The sequence below is a fragment of the Lepidochelys kempii genome, chromosome 2 (genome assembly GCF_965140265.1).
Source record: "Lepidochelys kempii isolate rLepKem1 chromosome 2, rLepKem1.hap2, whole genome shotgun sequence".
Classification (NCBI taxonomy): Eukaryota; Metazoa; Chordata; order Testudines; family Cheloniidae; genus Lepidochelys; species Lepidochelys kempii.
The window spans coordinates 240,638,029-240,663,610 of record NC_133257.1 but is presented as its reverse complement, the minus strand read 5'-3'; the positions used below and the strand labels follow the sequence as shown (position 1 = coordinate 240,663,610).

Below are 25,582 nucleotides of genomic sequence, written 5' to 3'. Positions count from 1 at the left end.
TTTCTGGTATAAATTCAGATCTGATCAGTAGTAAGTAGGCCACTGAAAAGCAAACAAAATGCTTGTGAAATTAGCTGGTATTGGCCTATTCAAGACCTCATTTCAGAGATTGGTGCAGCAGACTGCATTAATTCTCACAGTTACACAGAAACTTGCCCATCATTTATCTAGACTGTTAGCAAATACAGAATATGACAAAACTGATGTCACTATTAGAAATAAATATGCTCACTTTCATGCTTGGTCCTGAGTATCCATTCATAGGAGCACCGTGTGCCCCATCTGAAATCAAAGGCTGTAAAGTCCATTCTTGAGATGTATCAGATTTTCTAGGTGATAAATTCTCTTCTGTCCCCACTCTCTAACTTTCTAGCAACTACCTTTTGGACCAAAGTGCAATCATTGCTAATGGGGCAGGGGCTTGAAGTTCATAAGGAGGATCCATGGTTTAGGTTTCAAATGATAAAAGTGAGGTAATTTGGAGTGGACATTGAGAAACATTATCATTGTGGTGTAGACTGTGTAGGATCTTCCACAAGAACTCCAAGATGGTCAGTTTTTACAAATGTAAAAAAATGATTGAATGTTTTCTTGTCGCTACTTTTTACCACTAATGGAAAAGCTAGAATTTTCACTGGGTAGTAAAGAAAATATCACAGTGGTGCGAGCTTTGCTTTTCTAGTAAGATTTCAAAATAACATCTGAAGGATGAAATGGTCTGGAGACTCACTAAGTCAGTGTGAGGCAAACTAGTTCTTCTTAGAGACCACATGGAGCTTGAAATTGACAGAATTAGTAGGGAATTAACATGCATTGTAATGACTTTTTTATTAACTGTATTCCTCTGCAATAGTGAAGGCCAAATGTAAAACATCCAGTAGCCTTAGGTCCAGGACTTGCTATTTTCAGCCTTGGACCAGTGCCCAGGAAAGCACTGATAGGTTGAGGTACCACTGACAGTCTTTTAAGTCCTGTCTCATGATATTCCAACCACTGGGACTGTAAACAAATGCTCTTTACAGTGAATATGCTGGAATTCCCATCATTCCAGTAACATAAAGCATTTTTACTCCTGATATATGGCAAGATTCCCAAACTTAAAATCACATCCTCTGATTACTAAATAAAATTGAAGTCCTAATTCTCCGGGACTGTCAAACTTGCACCTTTCATAACCATTCAGTTTATCTCCAAGGATGAGTGAGTTAGGTTTTGCAAAGCTTCACTGATCCCTAGTAGCCTGAACACTTAACCAGCTAGCCTGTTTGAAATATCTTGTCTGAAATAGCCTTCCTAAAGCCTTTCCTCAGTTATTTCCATGCAGAGTACTGTATATCCGTTTCCCTCTCCTTTTCATGCATATCTTATCGGGCTTCTCTTCACCACTGTATATAGTGGTAGCTGCCTGCCAAGCTCTTCTTTTCAGTAAGTTGGGCTAGGATTCTCTTCACAGCCTCCTCACTCGAGGAGAGGCTACACCTTCTTGATTGGCCCGTGGTACTTAACAACTCTGCCTCTGCAGGCCCATGCTGAAATATGGAGAAGCTTGCCTCTTATCTACCCAGTAACATTTGGGAGTTGTCGTCCCTATTGGCTGGGAGAAGGGCAAGACTGGAAATAAGATAGGAAACAGAGTGGGAGCAGAGATGCTCCCAGTACTCTTCTGCGCGTTTGTCCTACTCTAACCGTACACATGCGTTCCTTGACTTCCTCTTCCTTTCTGGGGAAAGCAGCAATAGTTTTCTTTTTCCTGGGCATCCATACATCTACAGGCATGCTTGTGATCCTGGACAAGTGAGTATTTTCCCTCTCCTGTCTTTTAGAGAAACGATTTATTGTAGTTGTAGATGTTACATATTTCACAGCAATTTGTGGTTGAGATGCAGTATTATTTTGTTTTGAAGAACAATAGCTACAAGAAAGATGTAGCTCCTTAATTGTTCTTGCATGAGGCCATATCTCTTGGGCTTTGAATTCTAATTCCAAGCAAGTCTTTTTCATTTTAGAAATAGTTAATTTTAAGGGGAATCTTTTCTAGCTGTTCTTCCTGATGAATTCATGTGTTTAAAAAAAAAAACAAATGCACATCATTAAGACAGTATGTGGACTTGTATGCATGTAACATTTTTGTTATAGCAGTATAAAGATATGTTTTCATTGTGACTCCAGTTCTTTGGAGGTTGGGTGGGTATTATTCTATTCCTTCAAGTACTGTTAACACTGGGGATTTGCTCAAGATATTTTAGCTTTGGTGCTAGAAAAATTTGTCAACCTAACCTTTTTTTAAATTGACTACGTTAAAAAAAAAAAAAGCTAGTTTGTTAAAATACCCTCTAATTTTTAAAAATTCAGAACACAAATTTCTTTAAAAAAATAAAAAGTTTTTTCTGATCTCCTTTAAATAATTAGAGGCATTTTTTCATTGAGGGATGAACTGACTGTAGAGGGAAATAGTGAAACTGACAATATATTCACTGGTCAAATACACAAGTTAACTAAAAAAAAAACCAGCTAAATTCTGTAATCCTACAGTTTATAGTAACTAAGTGTTTTAATTATTGTAGGTAGAGTATCTTCATGTTTAAACATGGCATTCTGTGAGGAGCACTGGGAGTGTCTGGAACTAGGCTGTGGAAATAGCTGTGCCCCCTAAATGTTGTTATGCAATTTAGTCCTAGCACAGCTCCTCCTCTCTTTGCTAGGAAAGTGAATTGTGCTTTAATTTTATTTTTAACAAGTTAGCAAGCACAATGATGATGGTGTGTGTAGACAAGGACAAATTATGGGGTTTGGGCTGTGCTGACAGAGGTGAGTTGTTGGTAAAGCTTTCAAGTGTGGACCAGGCTATGATGAGCATTATGACACCTAACTCGAGGCAACTTAATCTTGTCTAAACATGACTAATGTCTTACTGATGATATTTCCTTGATGATTGCAGCAGCAGCATAATTTTCAAATTGATATTTTTAAGTTATCGTGCTTTTAAAATACTAAAGCCTTTTCCAGCTAATGACTCTATTGAAATATTTACAGCATGAATGCTGAGAAAACTGGGTTCTTTAATGCTGAATTCATTATAATGCCTTTTTGTTTAAGAATGTATGCAAGGCAAGCTGAAACCTAACACAACTGCAGTGAACATGTTTTTTATAAGTCCCTGTTGGAGTTACCCACAAATTTATATTTCTTCAGTGTTCAATGTAAGTTATGGGGAGTGCTTACTGAAAAGGTCACATGAAGAGAGAAACCAGCATATTCATATGTATGTGGTTTTGACCTTTATTTTTTTACACTTGAAACTGTTTGCAAGCAGAGAGCATTATCACTTGGAATGAAATGCTTGTATGCCACTTTTAGTACCTGTATATGTGCTCTTTCTTGTCTTGTGATTTTCTGCCCCCCAAAAACAAAAAATAAACTAGTGTACTCAGTCACACCCAGACCTTTCAGACTGTTCACAACTGCTTAAGTCTGAATTGAGATCTGGAAGAGCAGTCTGGGTATTAACATACAAATAAGCAGTGTCCTATTTTTCCTTCAAATGCCTATATTCGGTAATGTACCTTTCCCATCTTTTTCTGTTTTTTTGAAGATCTCTGACTGCCTCAGTGTATTTTCTAATTAACTGGGTAGTATCCTTAACATGCAAGGCCTGGTCCCTGCCCTGAATATCTAAATATACTTGGCTTTAAGTTTAAAGAATATACTTCTTTAAAACTGGTTTTGTATATTAAGTTAAAGAAAGGTTTGGCTCTGTCACTTTCTTGCAGAACCAGACTAGTGAAGATCACTTTCTTCTACTGACTTCATCGTCTTGGCAGCAGGAAAGCAATATTCAGAAAGAAAAAGTAATTCATATGGAACACTGAAAGAGGGTAGGGCATGCAAGAAGTGGGACACTTACACAAAACAGCAGAAGTAGGACGATGGTATGCTATTTTGTATTTTAGAAGGAAAAAACCACTTCCATACTTGTAAAAGTACTCCACCTTAATATTATAATCTGACCTCATATGGAAAATGACTGCATATGTTAGAAGCTGTACTCTTACCTATAGCTGAAGTATTTGGATTTTTTCAGTGGTGGTGGTTAGTTTAATATTTTGCTGAGCCTTGATCACTTAGGAGAAGTACAACAGTTTCTCAAAGCATATGGCTTTTTGACAAACTCTGTAATAGTGCAGACATGTATGGCTAGAAGACTTGTTTCAATACTGAAGGAATTCTACTGTACTGCTGCTGTGCTATATCATTTTAGTAATAATCTCTGTTCATCCTAAAACCTAAAGACACTTTAAATGTCAGCATTGTTAACTGTTTCACTGTTGATCCCTTTAGAACAAACATCCAGCTAGAGCGATAGTCCCAGGTCTGCTTGAATGCTAAAATTCCAGCTGTTCCCCACCCATCTGCTAGAATCTCCAGTTTTCCCTAACATCTTCCCGGCTGCAATTATGTATTTTCATTACAAAAACTTCTTGTATTGAAACTGAATATGGGGCCATCATAAAATGGAGACTGATAGTATTTTCTCATTTATCCTCTGGCAAAGGAAATGCTGCAGAACTCTATCCCTACAGGTTGCAGAGTACACAGAGCCTTATATATGATATATTATGTAAGCAAGTAAGGAAGCACTCAAGTTACAATCTTAACACAGAAAAATAAGAATGGAGGACTGGAAAACTAAGGTCCAATGACATACCCTGCACCCTCTACAGTTACAAAAAATCAGTTTACATGCATCTTATTCTCCTCATGCACTCCAAAAGAATTGAAAAGCATAATTTTTCTTCCTAGAAGCAGAATACTATGCTGGGACTCTGCTTGTCTGTCTTTTTTGCTACTTTGAACTCTGGCACTGACAGAGCAATAGTACATTATGTTCCAAACTGGGAAAGAGGGTTGGGAATGGAAAATAAATGTGCTCTCAAATTAATGGGGGAAAAAAAGGGATAAGTTTTGCTAAAATCACTCCGTTTGGGATTTCTTCGAATCATAGAATATCGGGGTTGAAAGGTACCTCAGGAGGTCATCTAGTCCAACCCGCTGCTCAAAGCAGGACCAATCCCCAACTAAATCATCCCAGCAAGGGCTTTGTCAAGCCTGACCTTAAAAACTTCAAAGGAAGGAGATTCCACCAGCTCCCTAGGTAACGCATTCCAGTGTTTCACCACCCTCCTAGTGAAAAAGTTTTTCCAAATATCCAACCTAAACCTCCCCCACTGCAACTTGAGACCATTACTCCTTGTTCTGTCATCTGCTACCACTGAGAACAGTCCTCTTTGGAACCCCCTTTCAGATAGTTCCGTCCTAAGAATCTTTACTTAGACCTAAAGTTTTACATTTTTTGTATATTTTTTGTGGGCAAAAACGGTGATAGCAATACTGTGTCATACTGTTTTGCATTGGGAGAAAAGCTGGGTTTTTTTATGCCTCAATCTTTTATAAACTGTCTTGTGCTCTTCATGCCAAGAATAAGCCGGCTACAGTGTCAGACAGAATGGGTTTCTAAAATGATTACATTAGCAAAAAGAATATGCTTTAGAGTTAAAAGCATTGTATATGTTGTGATACAGAAATGGAACGTTACTGGCTGCTCATCTTATAGTATCAATAATGAAAAGACTATTCCAGGTATTAAGGATCAGAAAACAAGATGATCCAAGCCACATATTGTTATGGATGGACTCTGAAAATCTTACAGTAAACTTTAAAACTATAGGGTATGAATGCAATAGAAATAAACACTTTTATACAATTTATTTTCTGTACTTCTGAGGATAACCTGAAGTTAGAGGTTATTCTGTCTCATTAAGAGTAAAAGAATTGTCTTCTATGGACAAGACATTGAGAGATGATGACTTGCCAGCGGACATCTGTGAAGAGCAAAGTTTTGTACATTTCAGTTGTTTCGAATATATTTGAATGTAGGCTAATACTGAAAACTGTTGCCCAGTACAGCTAAACTGGCCATTAATTATGATAACAAAAAAAAAAAAACTTCCATCAAGATTTGAGTAACTACTGCTGGGTCATGCTGGCAGGTAGCTGCAAGTTAGCTTCAACAAGGGCTTGGAATGTTGCTTTGAGGCAGACTGATTTAAGTTCATTTAGAGAAGGTTCATAGAGTGACACCATAGAAGCAGCCAAGGAGGAAGCTTAGGCTGATGTCTTATGGGGTAATGTTTGTTTCCAGTACAGCCAAACTCTGGGAAAGAGGTGAATCTGGATGTTTAACTGCGGGTCTGTGGGCTCTGGGGAGACTGGAAAATAGGGATTTGGCACACAAATGAATAGGCAACCTATAGGCTTAATTTGCAAGGTTAAGTGAAATATTTTTACTGAGCAATTGAGTCTGATTCCTAGTCAAAAGGATATCTGTAACACAAGGGTTATTACACCCAACGTATAGAGTATGTGATGGTTCAGCTTGTTTTTTGTCACTTATGGTAATACCCAAAACTGCAATCCAGAGCAAGGCCTGATTCTGTACCTTTCCTCAGAAAGTTTTCAGTCATAGCCTCTTGATGCAGCTAAGTTATTTGTGGCGAAGTGAGGGAAATTTGTGCCACAATAATGGTGTGATCTGGGCACTGAAAAATAGGGTTATGTTTCTTAATAATGTATAAAGACCTACTGATTTTTTTTTTCTGAAGATTTTTTTTAGAAATTTGGTTGTCCTGCTGTGAGAAAGTAGGCCACTGGAAAACAGCTAGAATTGATATTGCAAATGCCAAATAAGTGAAACCTATTTGGAATTACACAACAATCTTTCAGACTGTTTTTTGTGATAGGTGTATATGTAGTTCTTTTAAAATCAGTCACAGGTCTAGGCAAAGCTGTTCTTTATCACCTCCGCTTATTCTGGCATTGAAATATTGTTTTAAAATTAAAAACAGTTGTTTGACAAATATAGATCAGTGGAGATGCTTGAGCTAGAGCCTCATTGGTGTAAAGTGTGATGGGAGGGAGTGGATTACAGGCAGACTATTCTGTTAGGGCACTGAACCTTTGGAATTTGCATTCCTGGTTTGGTCTGTAATCACTCAACTTTCAGGGCATGCCACTAAGACTGCCACCTTCCTGGTCAGTAATGAGAATGGGGATTCTGGTAGATTTAATAAATTTGTTACAGGGAACTGTGTTCTGGAAGAAGTCAGTCTGTCAAGGGTTCCTGAAGTTTGTGATGTATAAACTTTTATATTTAAGATTAATTCAAATAAGGGATTCATTGTTTGAGAGAGAAGTCCTTTAACTAATCCATAAAATTCAACAAAGCGTAGTACGTATAGTGAGTAATCCTATAAATCAAAAGGAGTGGGAAGAAAATTTGGTTATTTTTCTCTAAGCTCTGCCCTTTCATAGTACTATCTCAGTGGCAGCTTAAAGGAGAATTATAAAGGCATGATATAGCTAAATTATTTTAAGTAGAGTTAGTAAATTCAACCTCCCTCCCTACTGTTTGTTAATGGAGATAAATTTTATATCTTACAATGTGGGGAAGAATGTTAAAAAACTGATTTTCAGAGAAGCTTGTCTCTCTCACCAACAGAAGTTGGTGCAGTAAAAGATATTACCTCACCCACCTTGTCTCTCTAAAGAGCTCAAAAAAGTTAAACTAACATGAAGTTTAATTTGATTGAATAAATTGTTTTGATTGAAACTAAAATATGTTACAGGCACACTGAATGTGATGTTTAAGAAATTCCTGTAGGACTTGGCATTAAATCAAAATAAAATATAGCAGTTTGATTGTTTTGGACAACATCACTAACCTATCTATCCACTAGTTAACAAAGAATTGTGGAAATTTCTTATGCAGTTTACAGCTTTGTTTTATAGCTCTGTTTTCATTTTCCCATGTGAGGAAATAAAAAGCTAAAAATTAACAAAACATTGTACTGGAAACGTCAGGAATCGGGTACTTTGACCATTTACGTGAAGAAAAAACACTGGATGAGTTAAGCAGTCTTTTAACTGTTAAAGATAGATATGGATTACTGCAAGATGTAATGTTTTAAGAGCAATGACCTGCCTGACTTAATCCCTCTAGAGAGAGTCTCCAAAATCAGTTGATAGTCACTTAAGACTTTCTCAAAAATGTACTGACTTGGAATAGTGTATTCATGAATATCAATTTTTTTAAGTGGAAAAATAATTTGGAGGAAGTTTCAAATTACATCTAAACCTGAAGGAATACCAGCCACATCAATAGTACACCATAAATTTTGTTTAGGATATTATTGGACACAATATGAATAGCGTAGATACGGTACAAAAGGTGATAATGGGGGCAACGTGATCCAGCAATAGGAATGTGTATATGAAGTAGTGCATGCAGACTTGTGCATATTAGACAAATGTTACCTGTGAGTTATGAGTTGGCCTGCAACACACACAATACCAGATATGCCTGTTAATATTCCTTTTATTAAAGTCACTACAGGAAGATTGAGGAAATGGCTGTCTATAGCTGTATCCTTTATTCAGTGGCTAATTTTATAGATATGCTTATTGAAACTTCAGCCTCACACCTCAAGACTGATAGTAAATGTTAAAGAAGGAATCTGTCTTGCTAATAAGTGTCCATCCCAGTTTTAGTTTGGCTTGGATAAACTTCTTAGACTGTATTAAAAGAAACTAGCATAGATCATGTGTGGGATTTCCAAAAGCATCTAAATGATTTGATGAAGATCCCTGGATCTTGTGTCCTAAATCACTTAAGTGCTTTGGGAAATCCCGTCCCAAAACACAAAATTGCTTTCATCATAATGCATCTACCATCCCGATGGGAGTGGTTATGAGTGTCTGAGTAGTCACTCAGATGATGGGAGTGGTAGCAGCATAATACAGAAAAAGGGGATAGTGACATACTCTATCTCAGTGACATAATACTACATTGTCTCTTTAGTCAGATCAGCATGTAGTCACCAGAATATCCAAAGCATTAGTAATGGACACCTCCAAGAGCCTGCTAAGTCCAAAACTAAGTCTGCACTAACTGAAACACTTAAGTAGAATTCAGTGCTTCAGCAGCTTGAATATTTCCTTCCATCCAGACAATAAAATATAGGTAGCAGTCCGCTTTTGCAGCGTAGACTTCAGCTACCTCAGGTTTGGCTTCTGCCTATTAAGCACTGTAGTTTCTTGGCATACTTCCTCTAGAATGCTACTACTCTTCCCTTTCAAGAGGGATCTCATCTATCAGAATCCTGAATTAATAACCATCTAGTCCTTTTCCCAGAGGAAGAAATGTTCTTGAGTGTACAGTACTAACCTGAGCATTTTGGTTTAAGATTTGTGTGAAAACTTAAAATGAACTGACTTGTTGCCAAACTGTAATTAAGTGAGACTGGGTCATACTTACGGTGAAAGTTCTTTTGAAAAACTGTTTAGGCTGGTTTCAGGCTGCAGATATGTTTAGTTCAAGGCTTCATTCGTATGTGCTCATCTTTCACTCTGGTAACTTGTGTATAAATCAGTTCCTCTTATTGAAGGCTTCAAGTATACAAACAAAAGCAAAAAGATACTGTAGAAGCAGGCTATTAATATGGACAGTTCAAATTTGAAAAATGTTCAGTTTTACTTTCTGTGACTGGGATTTTTTACTCTTCTTGTGTCTTTTCAGTCCAAGCCGTATGTGTTTGACCATGTATTCCAGTCAAGTACATCACAGGAACAAGTATACAATGATTGTGCTAAAAAAATTGTAAAAGGTAAGGAAGAACATTGAACTTGACAATAAGGAAGCCATCAATAGACTATTAAGTGGCTTTTACTGTTGAAAATTGTGATGTAGTTCCAACTCTCCTCTTCCTACCCATCTTTCCACCAAAAACTGTATCTAAAAGAAACAGCATGAGTGGCAGTAATTATAGCAGGAGTGGCAGTAATCACTACAGTTAAAGTTGATGAATGACATCAATTCTGAACCCATATATTCAGTTCATAACTGTTTGAAATGTTGTTCTTGTCAGGTTGCAATCTTTCAGGCCAGGTCTCTTCCATTAAAATTCTCTCTTGGACAATTATAGGGGAAAAGTTGTTCTTAAGTAAAAGGATGGGAAAATATAACTTTTCTATTTTAAAATGATGCTCAAGACTCTTAAAAAAAAATTGCAGCCAAAATCAATGGGGTTGAAATATGGCATAAGAATAGACTGTGCTATGGAAATACCTGTTCCAGGAAAAAGTCTTGATTAGTATAAACCTTCAAAAATCAAGCATATGCAATGTTTTTCTAAGCTTGTATAATACATAGCTAAGTAAGTTTGAGATCATCTTAGTTGTATAAAGAGAACTTGAGTCAACTATAGTGCAGATAGAACTCCTGCCTCAATGCTTATGCATCTTAAAGACTACAGAATCTCTGTCCTTGACTGTATTAAAATTTGGTTGAGGCAATACTTTTAAAATAGAATTATAAAACACCTAGAAAATCATCATGTGGTAGTCTAACCAGTTCATCATTTGCAGAATAAAATCTTGCCGTACTACTTGTAGTAGAATCCCTTGAACAGGTCAGTAAAATATTGGGTAAAGAAAAGGCGTCCCAGTTGATATCAATTATTTGGGCTTTCAAAAGGCTTTTAACCAAACCTTCACAAATTATGAAAGAAAAAAAATTTAGTCTTGGGGTAATAGGCAATTTACTGGCAAGGATCAGAAGCTGGCTAAGAGATAAAACAGAGAAATGTTAAATTTTCATCATAGCAGAAGTTTAGCAGTGAGTTGCTATAAGGGTCTGTAGTAGCACTCGTTTTGAATGCATTAATGATTTTAAAAGGGGATGAGCAGTTTGGTATTCAAACTTGCAGATACAGATTACTTGAGCAAGACTGCAAAAGGCTGGGAAACTTCAGAGGATCCTTACCAAGCTAGGTAAATGCATAACAGGGTGGCAGATGAAATTAATTGTTAACAAATGCAAAATAATGAACATCGGGAGAGAGAATTTGAACTAGTCATACACCTTTCAAGGTTCTAAAGTAACTGTAAAAACTTATGAATTTCCTAAGTGTGGACAGCAAAGTTAAGACTTAAGCTCAATATGCAGCAATTGTCTAAAAAGCAAATAAAGTTAGGAGGCATAAGGAACAACGGGATGAATAGTACAGAAGTATTATGTCAATTGTATAAATAGTGTGTTCTAACCTGGACTGCAGTGTTCTCTTTACTTATCGCTTCACAAAAAAAGATGTTGCATTATTTGAGGGAGTTCAGAAGATGAGTGATTAAGGGGATGGGTAAACTGTCATGAAGAGTTTTAAAGATTGATACTACTCCCTTTCATCGTGTTCCTCCTTACTAGTCTCCTCTCAAGTACTGTAATTAATAGTATTGAGAGGTAGATAAGGAACTTCTGTTTGTCTCATAACATGAGGACAAGGCGCCATTTAATGAAACTGGCAAATTCAACACTGATAAAAATTTCTTTTTTCACAAAAGTCACAATTAAATTATAAACTTGTGGTAGTGAATTAATCATTGAGGCAAGTTACCTAGGAGACTTCAAAAAAAGTTTGGACATTTATATGGATAACAAGAATATCAGTTCAATAAATATTACACTAAATTTGAAATGTACATATATTACAGTCACAATACTTTTTAAAAAAAAAACTAGCTTTAGAAAGGATACAAACGTTTAAGTTTATGGCATAAGCTAACCTACTGGAAGTTAGAAAGAATGTTTCTCTGGGTGGGCTTGTTATCCAATAACAGCATGTTGCAGGATTTCTTCCTCTGTCCTCAGAAGCCCAGTATTTGTGTTCCTAGTTTTTCAGTTCTCATAGTTTTCCAGCCTAAACAAGACACTAATTTCTAATGTAAACTTTTTAAAAAAGCCTTTCACCCTGTCTTGTATACTAAAAAGAAGCAAAAAGGTACAAGCCCATTTTTTCCCCTTTGCAGCTCACCTTTTAAAAGTGTCTGTATGTTGAGTCTGAAACTCTTATGTAATACATTAGTTTACATTTTAATTTATTAATGTAACTTCTCCTACTCTAGCAACATGCAATTCTGTTTTATTAGACTTGTGTTCATAGTGGAAACACCTTGTAATGGTCAAAATTCATTTGGAGTCAAAATCCTAAATTAGATTATTTGTCCATTAAACACTCAATTATCTTCTTGCAAACTTCTCCATAGGCAGTTAGCTTGGAAAAGAACACTAACGCATAAATTCTTTCTTGTTAGATGTACTTGAGGGATACAATGGTACAATATTTGCTTATGGACAAACATCATCTGGGAAAACACACACTATGGAGGTAAGGTATCTAAAAAGTACTTTCTCACAATATTTTATCATTTTTTCCATAGTTATATACCCTTCTCCTTTTGAAATAAAAGTCCTCAGTCTCCTCTGTTCATCTGGCATCCCTTCCCCCACAATTTCTTGGTGGGCTTGATCGTAATATAGTATTTTGGGCATCATTATTTCCATGAGTCTGGGAATAGCAGTAATTAATTTGTGGAGCCTTATTTGGCCCTCCAGCAGCAAAATAAGAAATACTAAGTATTCCATTAATAGCAGCTTTTTATCTTCAATTTATTATTTAAAAGATTCCTGGGATAATTTTTTACCCTAACCAAATCTTGGTCCTAAATGGGTTGGCAAGACTTCTTAAAAATTTTCTTTCTAGTTACTATTCTAAAATCAACTCCTTCATAGAATCATAGAATATCAGGGTTGGAAGGGACCTCAGGAGGTCATCTAGTCCAACCCCCTGCTCAAAGCAGGACCGATCCCCGACTAAATCATCCCAGCCAGGGCTTTGTCGAGCCTGACCTTAAAAACTTCTAGGGAAGGAGATTCCACCACCTCCCTAGGTAACGCATTCCAGTATTTCACCACCCTCGTAGTGAAAAAGTTTTTCCTAAAATCCAACCTAAATCTCCCCCACTGTAACTTCTGTGTTCAGTTTGTCGTCTTTGAATATTAGAAATCTGTGGTATTCATGGAATTATAACTGATAAAGAATATTGCATTTAGTTGTTTTTTTTCCCCTCAAAAGGGAACACTTCATGATCCAGATGGGATGGGGATTATTCCAAGAATAGTGCAAGATATCTTCAATTATATTTACTCCATGGATGAAAATTTGGAGTTCCACATTAAGGTAAATTGTTCGGTTTAAGAAGTACTATTGAAACAAAAAGTTGCATCTGATTTTAAAGTAAAGTAATTGATGGTTAAATCTTTGGGGTTTTTTGGTATATGTACAAGTCTCCCATTTTATTTGGAAGATATGAATCCAAAGACAGTTGGGCCCAGAGGTTGGGAATACCTATTTTTCATAAATAGGGAATTCATTGACAATAAGATGCTAATCTTTAACAGTGAGGGCAGTTATCCTTTGGTAACTTGGATAATGGCTGTGGTAAATTCTCCATCACTTGAAGTCGTAATTAAGCTTGGATGTTTTTCTAATAGAGATGCTTTGGTTCAACCACAAGTTCTTGGGCTAGGTGCAGGATTCACTGGAAGGAATAAAGTCTCCTGTGTTAGGCAGGAAGTCAGACTAAATTATTACAATGGTCCCTTTTGGCCTAAAATCTATGAATTACTGTTTTTAATGCTGTATCTTTTTTTATTAGGTGTCATATTTTGAAATATACTTGGATAAAATAAGAGATCTTTTAGATGGTAAGTCTGTGCCCTTTATATAGGATGGGGATAGCAACTTGTTAGACTGTAAAGAAACTTTACCACCAGATTAGGATAGTTATGTGGCACATTAATGATATGTTGTAAATGGCAACTATCAATGTAGTCTTTTGTTGGCTTTCATAACCTTACAATTGTAAAATTAAGTATAGCTATGCCTTTTCTTTGTATAATGTATTATGTGTATAAAAGCGTTTGGGTTTCTCTAATGGCCATTTTGTGTAAATCCTTGTTCAGATGTTAGAATATAAGAATTGCATGGGATACCATGAGAAATGTTTCTGTTTCCCTCGGGATATATATGATCATTCACCACATTATTCTTTTGAACAAATGAAATATCTTATCTGTAGAGTTTTTTTTTTTTTTCCAGTTTCAAAGACCAATCTTTCTGTTCACGAGGACAAAAACAGAGTTCCTTATGTAAAGGTGAGTATAAGTGTTACGCTATTGACTAACCTATCTTTTCTCCATGTACATCACTTATTTATGTTTTGTCAATTTTTAAAGGGCTGCACTGAACGTTTTGTATGTAGTCCGGATGAAGTAATGGATACTATAGATGAAGGAAAATCTAACAGACATGTAGCAGTTACAAGTAAGTGGTTTTTTTTCCTTTCATTGATTTTATAAATGAGAGAAGCCCAAACTATGAATGTAAGTGAATGGTTCTAGTTTTTTGAAAGATTGACTTTTGTGTAACTCACCTCAGTGTGTCACTTGCTGCAAGAGTAGGTTAAGACAAATTAAAACAATCTTGGTCTATTTAGTTTGTCTCCCCTTCATCGAACTTCCTGTTTCTAGGACAGTGTTACTCAACTTGAGGTTGCATGCCCTTTCTTGGAGTAGGGGCAGAGTACAAGCATGGAGTAGTGAAAGGTCATGATCCCAGATCCATGTCCCCCACCCCTTGAATGTACTCCTGTGTCTGGAAGTAAAGCAGTTTGTGTTTCATGAAGCCACCTGCTTTTTGTCTCTACTACTGCAGAGGCCTATAACAAAGCTGATCACGAGATAACCATGTTTACCTGTCTGCAGATTTAGGCAGCATTCCATAGGTCTAAGCTTCTCTCTTTGGTCCTGTGGCACTGTACTAAGTTGTAAAAGTATGTGCCTTGTGTCTTTGGAGCTGTCAGTGGACTGTCTCATTGTAGGCAATATGTAGCCTTCTTCTGAGTGGGACGTAGGGAGGGGAAGCTACAAAATGAGATGGCAAAAAGAGGAAAAACAAAAAATGGTACATTGGGGACAGAAAAGGTAAAACTGAGGCAGAAGAAAAGAGAATATAAACAAAAAAATATGGCAGTATTTGGCCAAGGGAATGGACAAGCTTTTCATCCACAGAGGACTTCATCAGAAAAACGTTGGGACCTGCTGTTTTTGGTGGAAATTTCCTGTTCCTGCTGCCTGTTCCTACTTTATCAGTAAAAGGTTGAGGAAGGCAATCAAATATCGAGGCCAAGCCTGCTCTGGCCCTCCCTTTGATCAGGAGAGTGGTTTGGAGGAGTGATAAGCCAAACACAGTTACTTTTTTTCTTGGTGGCAGCAAGGAACAGAAACCAGGACTGGTCAGCATTTAAAGGCTGAGGAACAGGGAAGTAGCAATGGATGGGAACAAGGGACTATTCCTTCTTCACACTTCCTCAGCTTCTCTTGTAGCTACCCGCACATCTTTAAAGGGCTATGGGGGATTTAGGGTTGTTTCTGTCTGACACAGAGCTAGAGAGAAGACTAAATAGGGGGCTCTTCTTCTCCCTCTTCACCTCCAAAGTAAATCAGCTTAGACTTCTGTTACTGAACTCAAAGAACTGTTTTAATTCAATATGAAATGTGTGTCTTTGAAAGTTTACTTGTGTTTCACATCTTACCTATGCTATAAAGCATAAAGAAAAAAAATCATTATCTTATAACAAAAATGAAATAGTTTCTAAAGGTAACTCTACACGTTGGGTCAGTATGTAACAGCTTTGGAAAAAAAAGTGACAAATGTTCTAGTGTTTCTAATAAATTCCAAAAATACTTAAGCCCAGAGTAAAAGGCCAGATTAGTAAACTGTCAATATACTTTCTATTTTATTAATAGAAATGTGTAGGAAAAAAGCTGACTTAATCTATTGAATAAAATGGGATAGACCCTTCATTTGCCTGCTTTCGTTTAAATACACTGTATTCATCACAAACTACTGTAAGGCTGTCTATCTCTAGAGATATTCACTGTGAGAGGTTCATGTTGTATACTAAATGTTCAGCTAAGGTCAAATTAGAGTAATTGTTACCCAGTGCAGATTTGTTGTATAAACAAGTGTTTTGAAAATTCTTAAATATTTGCATTATAGATATGAATGAACACAGCTCTCGAAGTCATAGTATCTTCCTTATTAATGTAAAACAAGAAAACACTCAAACAGAACAGAAACTGAGTGGAAAACTTTACCTTGTGGACTTGGCAGGTAGTGAAAAGGTAACTTCGTCTTTATATATTTGAAAACTAAAGGAACATACAGAACCTTGTTTAACGTAGAGCTCAAGTATCACTTCCTAAGAATACACAAATCATAATTCTGACTCCTCAGTCAGCTTCATGACTCGTTTCAACTCCAGTGCTCATATATGAAACCCAAACTCCAGTATAGGCTAGTTTTATATGCTCCCTATTGATAGATAAGCTTGAATTTGGTAAAAGGTATAGTGATTTTTTTTTTTTTGTACATGGAAAAAAGTAGATTTAAGTTCATTGTCCCTGTTTAACTGTGATATGACAAATGGGAGGTGTGGGTTGTGGTTGGTTATATGTTGGAATTGAAAGGAGTTTGTTGTGAAGGTGGTGTTAGTGTGGATATTGTGTAGGTTGTGGTTGCTTGTGTTAACGCTGTCCTAACTGGTGATCACGCTGGCTGGAAATGCACTTGAGAAACCTTAATTCTGAGACAAGGCTGTTATGTGGAAATTTCTTCCTTATTTCCATTGAATGAAGTGGAGTCACCTTGTGCACCACTCTGCCAGTACTGTGAGCTCCCTATTTATGGGGTTCTGCTTGTCCCCTATAGTCCATCAGGCATTAGGCCTGAGTGAATTATGGTGTTTAAATTGAGTTTGGATAGTAGCATGAGTGATAGGCACAAAGCATTTGACCAGAAAGAATAAGATCATGAGAAAGGGGGATTGTTTAGGTTAAGTTTATAGTGACCCTTGAAATACCAGTGTTATCTTACTTAGAATTTAGGTTGAGGTAATAAAAATAAAGAAAAACATGGCTAATCGGGTACCCACCAGGTGCAGGAAATAATTAGTTATATTAGTTTGTTTTAAAAATAAATGCTTACTCCTGTAACTAGGGAAAAATATGGCAAAGTGAGATGAGGAAACCTTGAAGAGAGCAAGTTTCAGCCCTGAACTGCTTCGTCTGATTTTAGTTAAGGTCCAAAAACCCACAGTGACATCACTTGTTTATTTATAGTGTATAAAAAGCCCAAGGTTTTTTGTCAGAGCCTTTTCTTGCCCCTCTGGAGACATGCCATCATGGAAAGGCATTTCCAGGCCTGATCCTGTTGTGAGTATCTGGCCAGAGGAGTGCAACAAAAATTACAAAAAGTTTAGAAAACTTGATCTACAAGGAAAGGTTAAAAAAGTGGCCATGTTGTCAAATCCCTTTCACTGTTTTACTGGTTCCTAAAAATGGTCAGTGAGCAGTTTTTTCCAACAAATTGTGCACCCACCTTATAGTATATGTATTTGTGTTGTAGTTGTTTACACTTAACACTTGTTTACATTAATAGAATAAAACGTAACTTCAAAATTCTTTCAGTGTAGATTGGGAGAATGTGAGGGAAGGGAAATGCAGATCATAGAATTGTAGAGCAAGGTTGGGCGTTTAGACTAGGAAACTAGGCTGGGCAGCAGATCTGGGGACAGGTGTTAGCAGGAACCGGTGATGCTTCCTGTTCTTTCAGAGTAACAGCCGTGTTAGTCTGTATTCGCAAAAAGAAAAGGAGTACTTGTGGCACCTTAGAGACTAACCAATTTATTTGAGCATAAGCTTTCATGAGCTACAGCTCACTTCATCGGAAGTGAGCTGTAGCTCACGAAAGCTTATGCTCAAATAAATTGGTTAGTCTCTAAGGTGCCACAAGTACTCCTTTTCTTTTTGCTTCCTGTTCTTCATTCTCTCCCATCTTTATCCATGACCCTCAGTGCCTTCTGAGAGAAGTCATGTTGTAGTAATTTTCCACTGCAATCTCCTCTGCTCTTATAGACTTTCAGTGTCAGGAACTTTTATCTGAGGTTTTTTTTGTGGTAGAGGCTGTTTTTGAATCTGGTCTATATCGGCTTTCCCTGTTGTTTAAGATGGTAACTTTCCTGCCTGATTTGATTGACTTTTGGGTTAATTGGTGTCCATAACTTCGAATTTCTTAGCTTTTGCACATGAATAAGGTTAAGATTTTGTCACGGAGGTAATGGAAGTCACGAAATTGGTGACTTCCAGGCAGGGCTTTGGAGCTGTGCTCTGGCTCCGATCCAGCTCCAGGCAAAAACCTGCTGCTCCGCAGGCTCTGCTCCAAAGCCCTGCTTCCAGGAACCTCTGACATTTTCGCTTCAGCCCCGGAGTAGCAGAGCTGGAGCTGTCAGCCAGCGGGGCAACCCAGTGGCACGGGCAGACCCCCGCATCTCCAGGCCACTGCGGGGAGGGGAACAGGGGGATCCCACAGTCTCAGTCACTGAGGGTAGGGGGAATCCTGGAGGCCCAGCAGCAGTGGGTGCTGGACCCTCCTCTTTCCCCATTTTGTCATAGTTATTTTTAATAAAAGTCAGGGACTTTTGGTTATTGCCTGTGACTTGTCCATAACTTTTACTAAAAATAACCATGACACAGTCTTAGCATTATGCATGAATTGTTTGTTTGCATTCAATCCTTTTTTTTAAATGACCGGTGAGTACAGTTGGTCAGACTTTTCACCAAAATTGGGTTTTCAATTCAATTAATTTTTTCATAGAAAGTGTCTGCTTTCCTTGGGAAATTTTTGATTTTCATTGGAAAAACTGATTAGTCTTGAGCTGAAAACTTTTGTTGTTTGATGGAAAATCAGAATTTTTCTTCGGGTGGTGTGGAGTGAGGGAAGGGAATCCATTTTCCCAGCTTGCTCTGCCAGTTAGTGGCGCTACAGCGACACTTGGTTTTAAAAAAGAGCAAGCTGTTCAGGCTTTTTTATAAGCACTGAACCTGAAAAATGCTTTCTAGAACGTTTACTTGTATTTACTCAATCTTTTTTAGGTTAGTAAAACTGGAGCAGAAGGTGCTCTGCTGGATGAAGCTAAGAACATCAACAAGTCTCTCTCAGCTCTTGGAAATGTCATTTCTGCTTTGGCTGAAAGCAGTGTAAGTGGTTTTTTTAAGTCCAGAAAAAGAGAGAATACAGATGTAATAGTGCCCAGGAAATATGGGCTGAAATTTTCAAGGAGGTGCATGGGATTTAACCACACATCTCCCATACATTGCCTTAAAAATCTCAACCATTGTATCACTACATTGCAAGTGCAACAGTGTCTCTTGCTGTGTAAAGCAGAATTTTAAATAATCTTCTGACATTATATAAGCTTATATTAAATATCTTAATGGAAGTTTCCTTTACCCTAAAAGTACAAAAGCTTGGACATAACTCTCTCTTATTTGAAAGGTTTGTGCTTGTACCACTGTGTTGGGCATTGTTTAAGAACTTGAAGAGAAATTATCTTCTTGCTAATTTATTGGGCTTAGCTGAATTGAGCGCAGATCCTTATCCAACAAACTAGATAGTTGTCTGTCAACTCTAACTTAGTCCTTCAAACATATGCTAATCTATACATTTATTCATTCCAGACTTATGTTCCATATCGTGACAGTAAAATGACCAGAATCCTTCAGGATTCATTGGGTGGTAACTGCAGAACCACTATTGTAATTTGCTGCTCTCCATCATCATACAATGAGTCTGAAACTAAATCTACGCTCTTGTTTGGTCAAAGGTGAGTAAACAATTTAAAAATGCTAGTCGGGAGAGACATTTGTCTCATTGAAGACTTGTAAGTCATGAAGTGCAAGCAACTTTTTATTACACTCCCATGCATCTTATCTGGTAAGATTGGTGTAAGTAAACGCCTTCGATGAAATAACTGCAAAAGATGTCTGCTCTTATCAAGCAAGTAGGTTGAGCTCTTAAATTCTGCTGCTGACTGCATGTTCAAATATACACATTAATACTTCATTCTTTCTGTTTAAAAACCAAAAAGATCAGTGCAGAAAGGCACTAATGCAGAATAATTTTTAATTTAAATTTACAGATGGTTACGGTTCCTATATCAAATATAATATAAACACTTTAACTCATGTATACACACTGCTAAGCATTTTAGTGCCCGATTATGTAGTGTGCCTAAAATATCATTAAGCAGGGCTTGAAAAATCCACTCATCATGGCAAGTAGGAACCTTTTTTTGTGAGTGTCGTGGACCAATATCATCCTCTTCAGCAGAGTTTACTTATGGAAGAAAAGATTGATCTAATGCTGCCTTCCTAAGACTGCAGAGTTCCAGTGCTCACTTCTGCAGCTGCTCTTACCATGCTACAGTGTAAATACTGACCAGAGTGTATGAGGATTTTTTTGGGGGGGTGGGGGCTGTTACTGTTCATTACCTTTATGTGCTTCAGTGAAACAGGGAATTGTTGATCTTGCTCTTTTGCTGCTTAGCAAAGCACTGAGCAGTAGCAAAGGCTGTCACTGGAGCTATTTGTGGTGGAGGAAAACTCAGAAATGAGAAAAGTGAATGGTAGAGTAGCAGAGACCACACCAAAGCCCTCTTCAGGCTTTTGAATGGGGGGAACACAGAACGCTGCATCTCCTTTCTGGCAGCTGAGGAAAGAGGGGTTCAAATTTCAACTATGCTGTTCAGCTAGTCCCTGAACGAAATCCAGCAACAATACCCTGGTAGGAATCCCAGCAGGTGGGGGTGTATGGATATAGGCATCTTATGTGGGTGTTTCCCCTACGCAGTGAGGACTCCGTTTCTGTGCAGGGTAAACACCTAGATGGGATAAGTCTTTGACTACCGGATGTCTAGTAAAACCCAGTGGATGTGGATGAGGGTTTGAGCATGTGGGACATGAGTTTGGACCTGGGGGTGGGGAGAAGAGATCAATGGATGGGATAACAAACTTCAGGGCAGAAAGTAAGGTGGGATGTACACACAATAAGGGGGGGAATAGACAAAGATATATGGAGGCAGAAGGAGAGAGAAGGAAACAGACACTTGCTTCATAGTCCTGATCTCTGCCTCTTCAGATTCACTTTGCTGTTGTGGCTACTGGTAAACGTTCCCTTACAAGTCCCTGGGGAAGGGCATGTAACTGCCAACAAAACATTGAAATAGACTGTGCAAAGTAAACAATTGAAAAATAGATAACTGCTAACATACTATAGATAATCTGAATGGTTACAGTGCATCAGTTACACCATTTTCAAATGGAAATGAAGGGTCAGATTCTTGAACCCAGTTACTGTGAACTATTTGAGCCATCTCTGTGCCACTCATTCCCTGCCTGCACACACAATTCTCTACCTCTGGGCAAGATCTTAAATTGTTGCCCTGATTGAGCTCTCTAGCCTGTTTCCTGTAACGTGCATTACAGCAAGAATTCTTTAACACTTAATTACTAATACAGGCTCATTTTATATTTAAATCCAAAATATAGAGAAACATTTTATTCCAAAAAAACAAAGGAATCAGGCAATCCTTATCATTAGGAACTCTAAGAATTTGGATATTTTTGACATGAATCTGTTCTCCCATCACTACTATTATTCTGTCTGATTTTAATTCTCTATTTTTAAACTGCCAATTTAATAATTCCATCCCCTGAAAAGTGAGTTGACTTTTCTTCTTAATCTGCTCCTCTTTATCCAGCCATTGTTTTACTTAGAACACATCTATCCGAGGAATTAATTTAGTGGATCAAGTTTCCAGCTGGCCTTACAGAGAAAACATTTTAGTATGGAAAGAATTTGTTGTGTGGAGTGATTCAAAAAGTTTTCTGATTGCCAGATCAAGGAAACTAAGTAACTGAGAGTAAGTTCATCTGAAAGACTGAAGTTTTGAGCTTAACATCCTTAGTTTCCCAGGTTCCTCTCCTCTGAACTGTTATCTAAGTAATTTCTATAGAAGTTGGTCTCTCAATAATTCATCTTCATAAAACGTGAATGTATCGCGTTCCTACATCTCATTTCATAAGCCATACACTTAGTGTCTTTCACTCGCATCTTGAAATGCTTTAGTAACATTAATTCTCACGCCCTTCTGAGAGCTTTTACCTATTTTAGAGAGAAATATAAAATCTGTCTCCAGAGTAACCAGCATCAATTAAAAATTTATAGTAACATTCCTTTTTAGTTACAATTTAGATTAAATCCACCAAAGGTATGTACACCTCTACCCCGATATAATGTGGTCCAATATAACGCGAATTCAGATATAACGTGGTAAAGCAGTGCTCCGGGGAGCGGGGCTGCTTTGCCTCGTTATATCTGAATTCGTGTTACCGCAAGCGGTTCTTCTGCACCCCCTCCCCCTTTACTTGCTGAGGGCCCCCCCCGCCCCAGCTCACCTCTGCTCCGCCTCCTCCCATGAGTGCGCCGCAGCTCCGCTTCTCCCTCCCTCCCAGGCTTGATTGGCACAGCAAGCCTGGAGGGGAAGGAGGGAGAAGTGGACCGGCGACAGCACGCTCAGGGGAGGAGGCGGAGCGGAGGTGAGCTGGGGCGGGGAGCAGTTCCTTTCCCTACCCCGATATAACGCTGTCCTCAGGAACCAAAAAATCTTACCATCTTATAGGTGAGACCGTGTTATATCGGGGTAGAGGTGTATATGTGATAGCAATCAATTTTGAGGAATGAGGCATACTAGAGACTGTCAGGAAGTGAGAAGTATACTTTGCTGGAGTTTAGGGTTTCATAATAAAAAATAACCGAGGATCATATGGGGAAACATTTCTTCTTCAAGTAGTGTCCCTATGGGCACTCCACTTCAGGTACACGTGCACCCCACATGCTTTCTATTAGAGATTTTCATTAGTAGTGTCCGTTCAGCCCGCGTATGATATCCTTGTGTCCCACACTTAGTGGCGCTGAAACAATTTTAATAGTAGGGATGCTGAAAGCCATATTCACCCTTACCCATATTCACCACCACCTCCTCCCCCCACCCCCGCCAGCTGAGGCTGGCAGCCAGGACTCCGGGCGCGGGGCTGGCAGCATCCCTAGTTCCCACGCCTGTGCCCACAATGAAGCTATATCAGGTTGCGCAGGTGAACCGCCCTCAATTCCTTCTCAGCTGCCTCAGCCTGAGACGGAACTTAGCATGTCTTCTTTACATGTACCTCAGCTATTGCTGAGCTTGTTTCTTTCTCAGTTTAGTTACCTTAGTAGTTAGTTCTGATTTTTTTTTTAAAAATTTATATTCTCTGGGAAAGTCCTTCCTGAGAGGGACATGTCTGATTCACTGGGGTTTAAATGTTGCCTCTTTTGTGTAGAGAGGCCATCCTGATTAGTGACAGACACACAAAGTGCATTTGCTGCTGGGAGAGTCGAACATACTATAGAAGTGTAACTTCTATTTAGCCCTTCAAATCCAGGGCTCAGAAGAACAGTCATTACAACTTGATTTCTTAGATGATGGTGCACCCCCCTGTACATCAGTTTTCCCTCTGAGTCTCTAGCACCTCCTTGACCTTAGTGCAACACACTCCCAGAAAGGGGAAATCCTCAGACCTCCTCTAAACCTTGTAAGAGGAGCTTTAATTTCCCTCTCAGGGATCCAACCCCCAAAACCTTGTTTTCTGACCAGGTTGACACCTCAGAAACGTCATCCTTGAGGCTCAGTACCATGGAGGCAAGGAGCTCCACCAGAACTGGTGAAATAGGAAAGTGCCGCAGCCCTAAGGCTAAACATGGCTCTGGAAAGGCTTTGATACCATCTAGTGGAGATGGTCAGAACAAGTTCAGATGTTCTGTACCATCAGAGTTTTTACTCTTGTTCTGTTACCTTGTTGAGTTCTTTGGTACCAAATAAGCCTCCAGACACATCAGCACCATTTGCAAAGCACTTCAAGCTATCGGTAATGTCTGGCAAGGACAAGCTTACAGGTCTGTGTCTCACACAGATGTTTGAGGCTCCCCCCATTTGATGCAACTTCACAACAGGCTTCGTCACTGAAGGATCAGTTTTGACAGGATGATTGAGGGTTTGACCTCTCCTGCCGCATTAGCCTGCCAGCTTCAACGTTTTGTCCACCTCCCTCCCATTTGGAGACCAACTGTTCCATTTTGAATAACCACAGGAACGTATCACCTTGGACAAATGGGTGATGGAAGTAATATCTTTGGGCTGTGCCATCCATTTTACCTCCCTCCTTGTTCCCCTTCTCTTTCCCGCTTCAGGGACATATCTTATAAATTACTGTTAAGACAAGAAATAAAACCCTTCTTCGTTTAGGGGTGATAGAAGTGGTCCCCACTCAGCATAGGGAAAGTGGGGGGGAGGGGCCTTTTGTTCCCAGGTGTTCGCTTGTACTAAAGAAAAATCGAGTGTGGAGATCAATCTTAGATCTATGGTGACTGCCTATTTGCATTATTAGGCAATTACAATTACATTGCATTGTTAGGCAATTACAAGGTATTCTGTACCTTGACGATTGGCTACTCAAGCATCAGTCATACCAAGAGGGGTTGTCTGCCACAAAGACAGCACTGTCTCTATTCTTGGACTTGGGGTCTTCAGTGTGGAAAAATCCACACTGACTCCCGGTCAAAACATATGATTTATAGGGGCATCCCTGGATTCCTTGGCATCCAGGGCCTTCCTGCCCATGGACAGATTTGTGACTTTATCACACCTTGTCAGAACTATTCAAGGGAGCTCCCATACTTCAGTCAGAAACTGTCTTCATCTTGGTCACATGGCAGCTTGCACCTTTGTGACTGTGTGTGCACGGTTATGCCTTCACTGTTTTCAGGGGTGGCTCAAAGCCGTTTACTCGTCTAACAGGCACAGTCTAGACAAATAGGTGTCAGTTCCCCAGCAGGTGAAGTATTCCCTAGACTAGTGGAAGGTCCATTGCAAGGTAGCAGTAGGGGTTCCCTTCCTCCAACCAACATCATCGGTAACCATGACCACAGATTCATCTCTGTTACGGTGGTTGGAGGGGCACACCTTGATTCTCTAACCGTGCAGGGGAGATGGTGATCCTAGGAAACCACCCTCCATCTCTGTCTGTTGGAGCTCAAAGTGATCGGATACACCTGCCTTGAATTTCTGCTTCTCATCAGGCACAGATCTATCAAGGTCATGATGGACAACATAGCCTGCATGTTCTATGTCAAGTGGCAGAGAGGAATGAGATTCCCTTCTATGTGTGCCGAAGCAATGATATTATGGAACTGGTGCATAAAACATTGCATAGGAATTTCAGTAGTGTAACTTCAGAGCAGACACGTTGTCATGGCTGATGCTCTCAGCAGGTGTTTTCCGCAAGACTATGAACAGTAGTTGGATCTCCAGATTCTAGTTGGTATTTTTCAGACTTGGGAGTTTCGAGAAGTGGACCTCTTTGCCACAACTACAAACAAAAATGCCATTTGCTTGCTTTGGGGAAGGTAAGGTCATAGTTCCTGGGGGGATACCTTCCTTCTCCCTTGGATGAAAAAGCAGTTTTATGCTTTTCTCCTGATGCCTCTGATCCTCCGAATGACAACAAAATCAGACAGGACAAGACCAGAGTCATCCTTAAAGCCCTGATGTTCAAGGCTAGCATGGTTTCCTTTCCTGTTCCACCTAGCTCTTTATCCACTGATAAATCTTCTGATCACACCTGAACTTCTCTCTCAGG

At 38.8% G+C, this 25,582-nt stretch overlaps 1 protein-coding gene across 5 annotated transcripts in view; it reads left to right on the top strand.

Moving 5' to 3' along the window:
• KIF5B (kinesin family member 5B) overlaps positions 1-25,582 on the top strand; it is a 67,957-nt gene that overhangs the window by 1,914 nt on the left and 40,461 nt on the right. For 4 of the 5 annotated variants that reach the window (XM_073334409.1, XM_073334411.1, XM_073334408.1 and 1 more), the window contains exons 2-10: positions 9,632-9,719; positions 12,202-12,275; positions 13,023-13,127; positions 13,606-13,654; positions 14,049-14,104; positions 14,186-14,273; positions 16,011-16,135; positions 18,944-19,048; positions 19,529-19,674. In XM_073334409.1, coding sequence (XP_073190510.1) covers positions 9,632-9,719; positions 12,202-12,275; positions 13,023-13,127; positions 13,606-13,654; positions 14,049-14,104; positions 14,186-14,273; positions 16,011-16,135; positions 18,944-19,048; positions 19,529-19,674 — 836 coding nt within the window. Of the gene's footprint in view, positions 1-9,631; positions 9,720-12,201; positions 12,276-13,022; positions 13,128-13,605; positions 13,655-14,048; positions 14,274-16,010; positions 16,136-18,943; positions 19,049-19,528; positions 19,675-25,582 lie in introns of all 5 variants that reach the window. The other variant, XM_073334407.1, reaches the window with a different exon arrangement.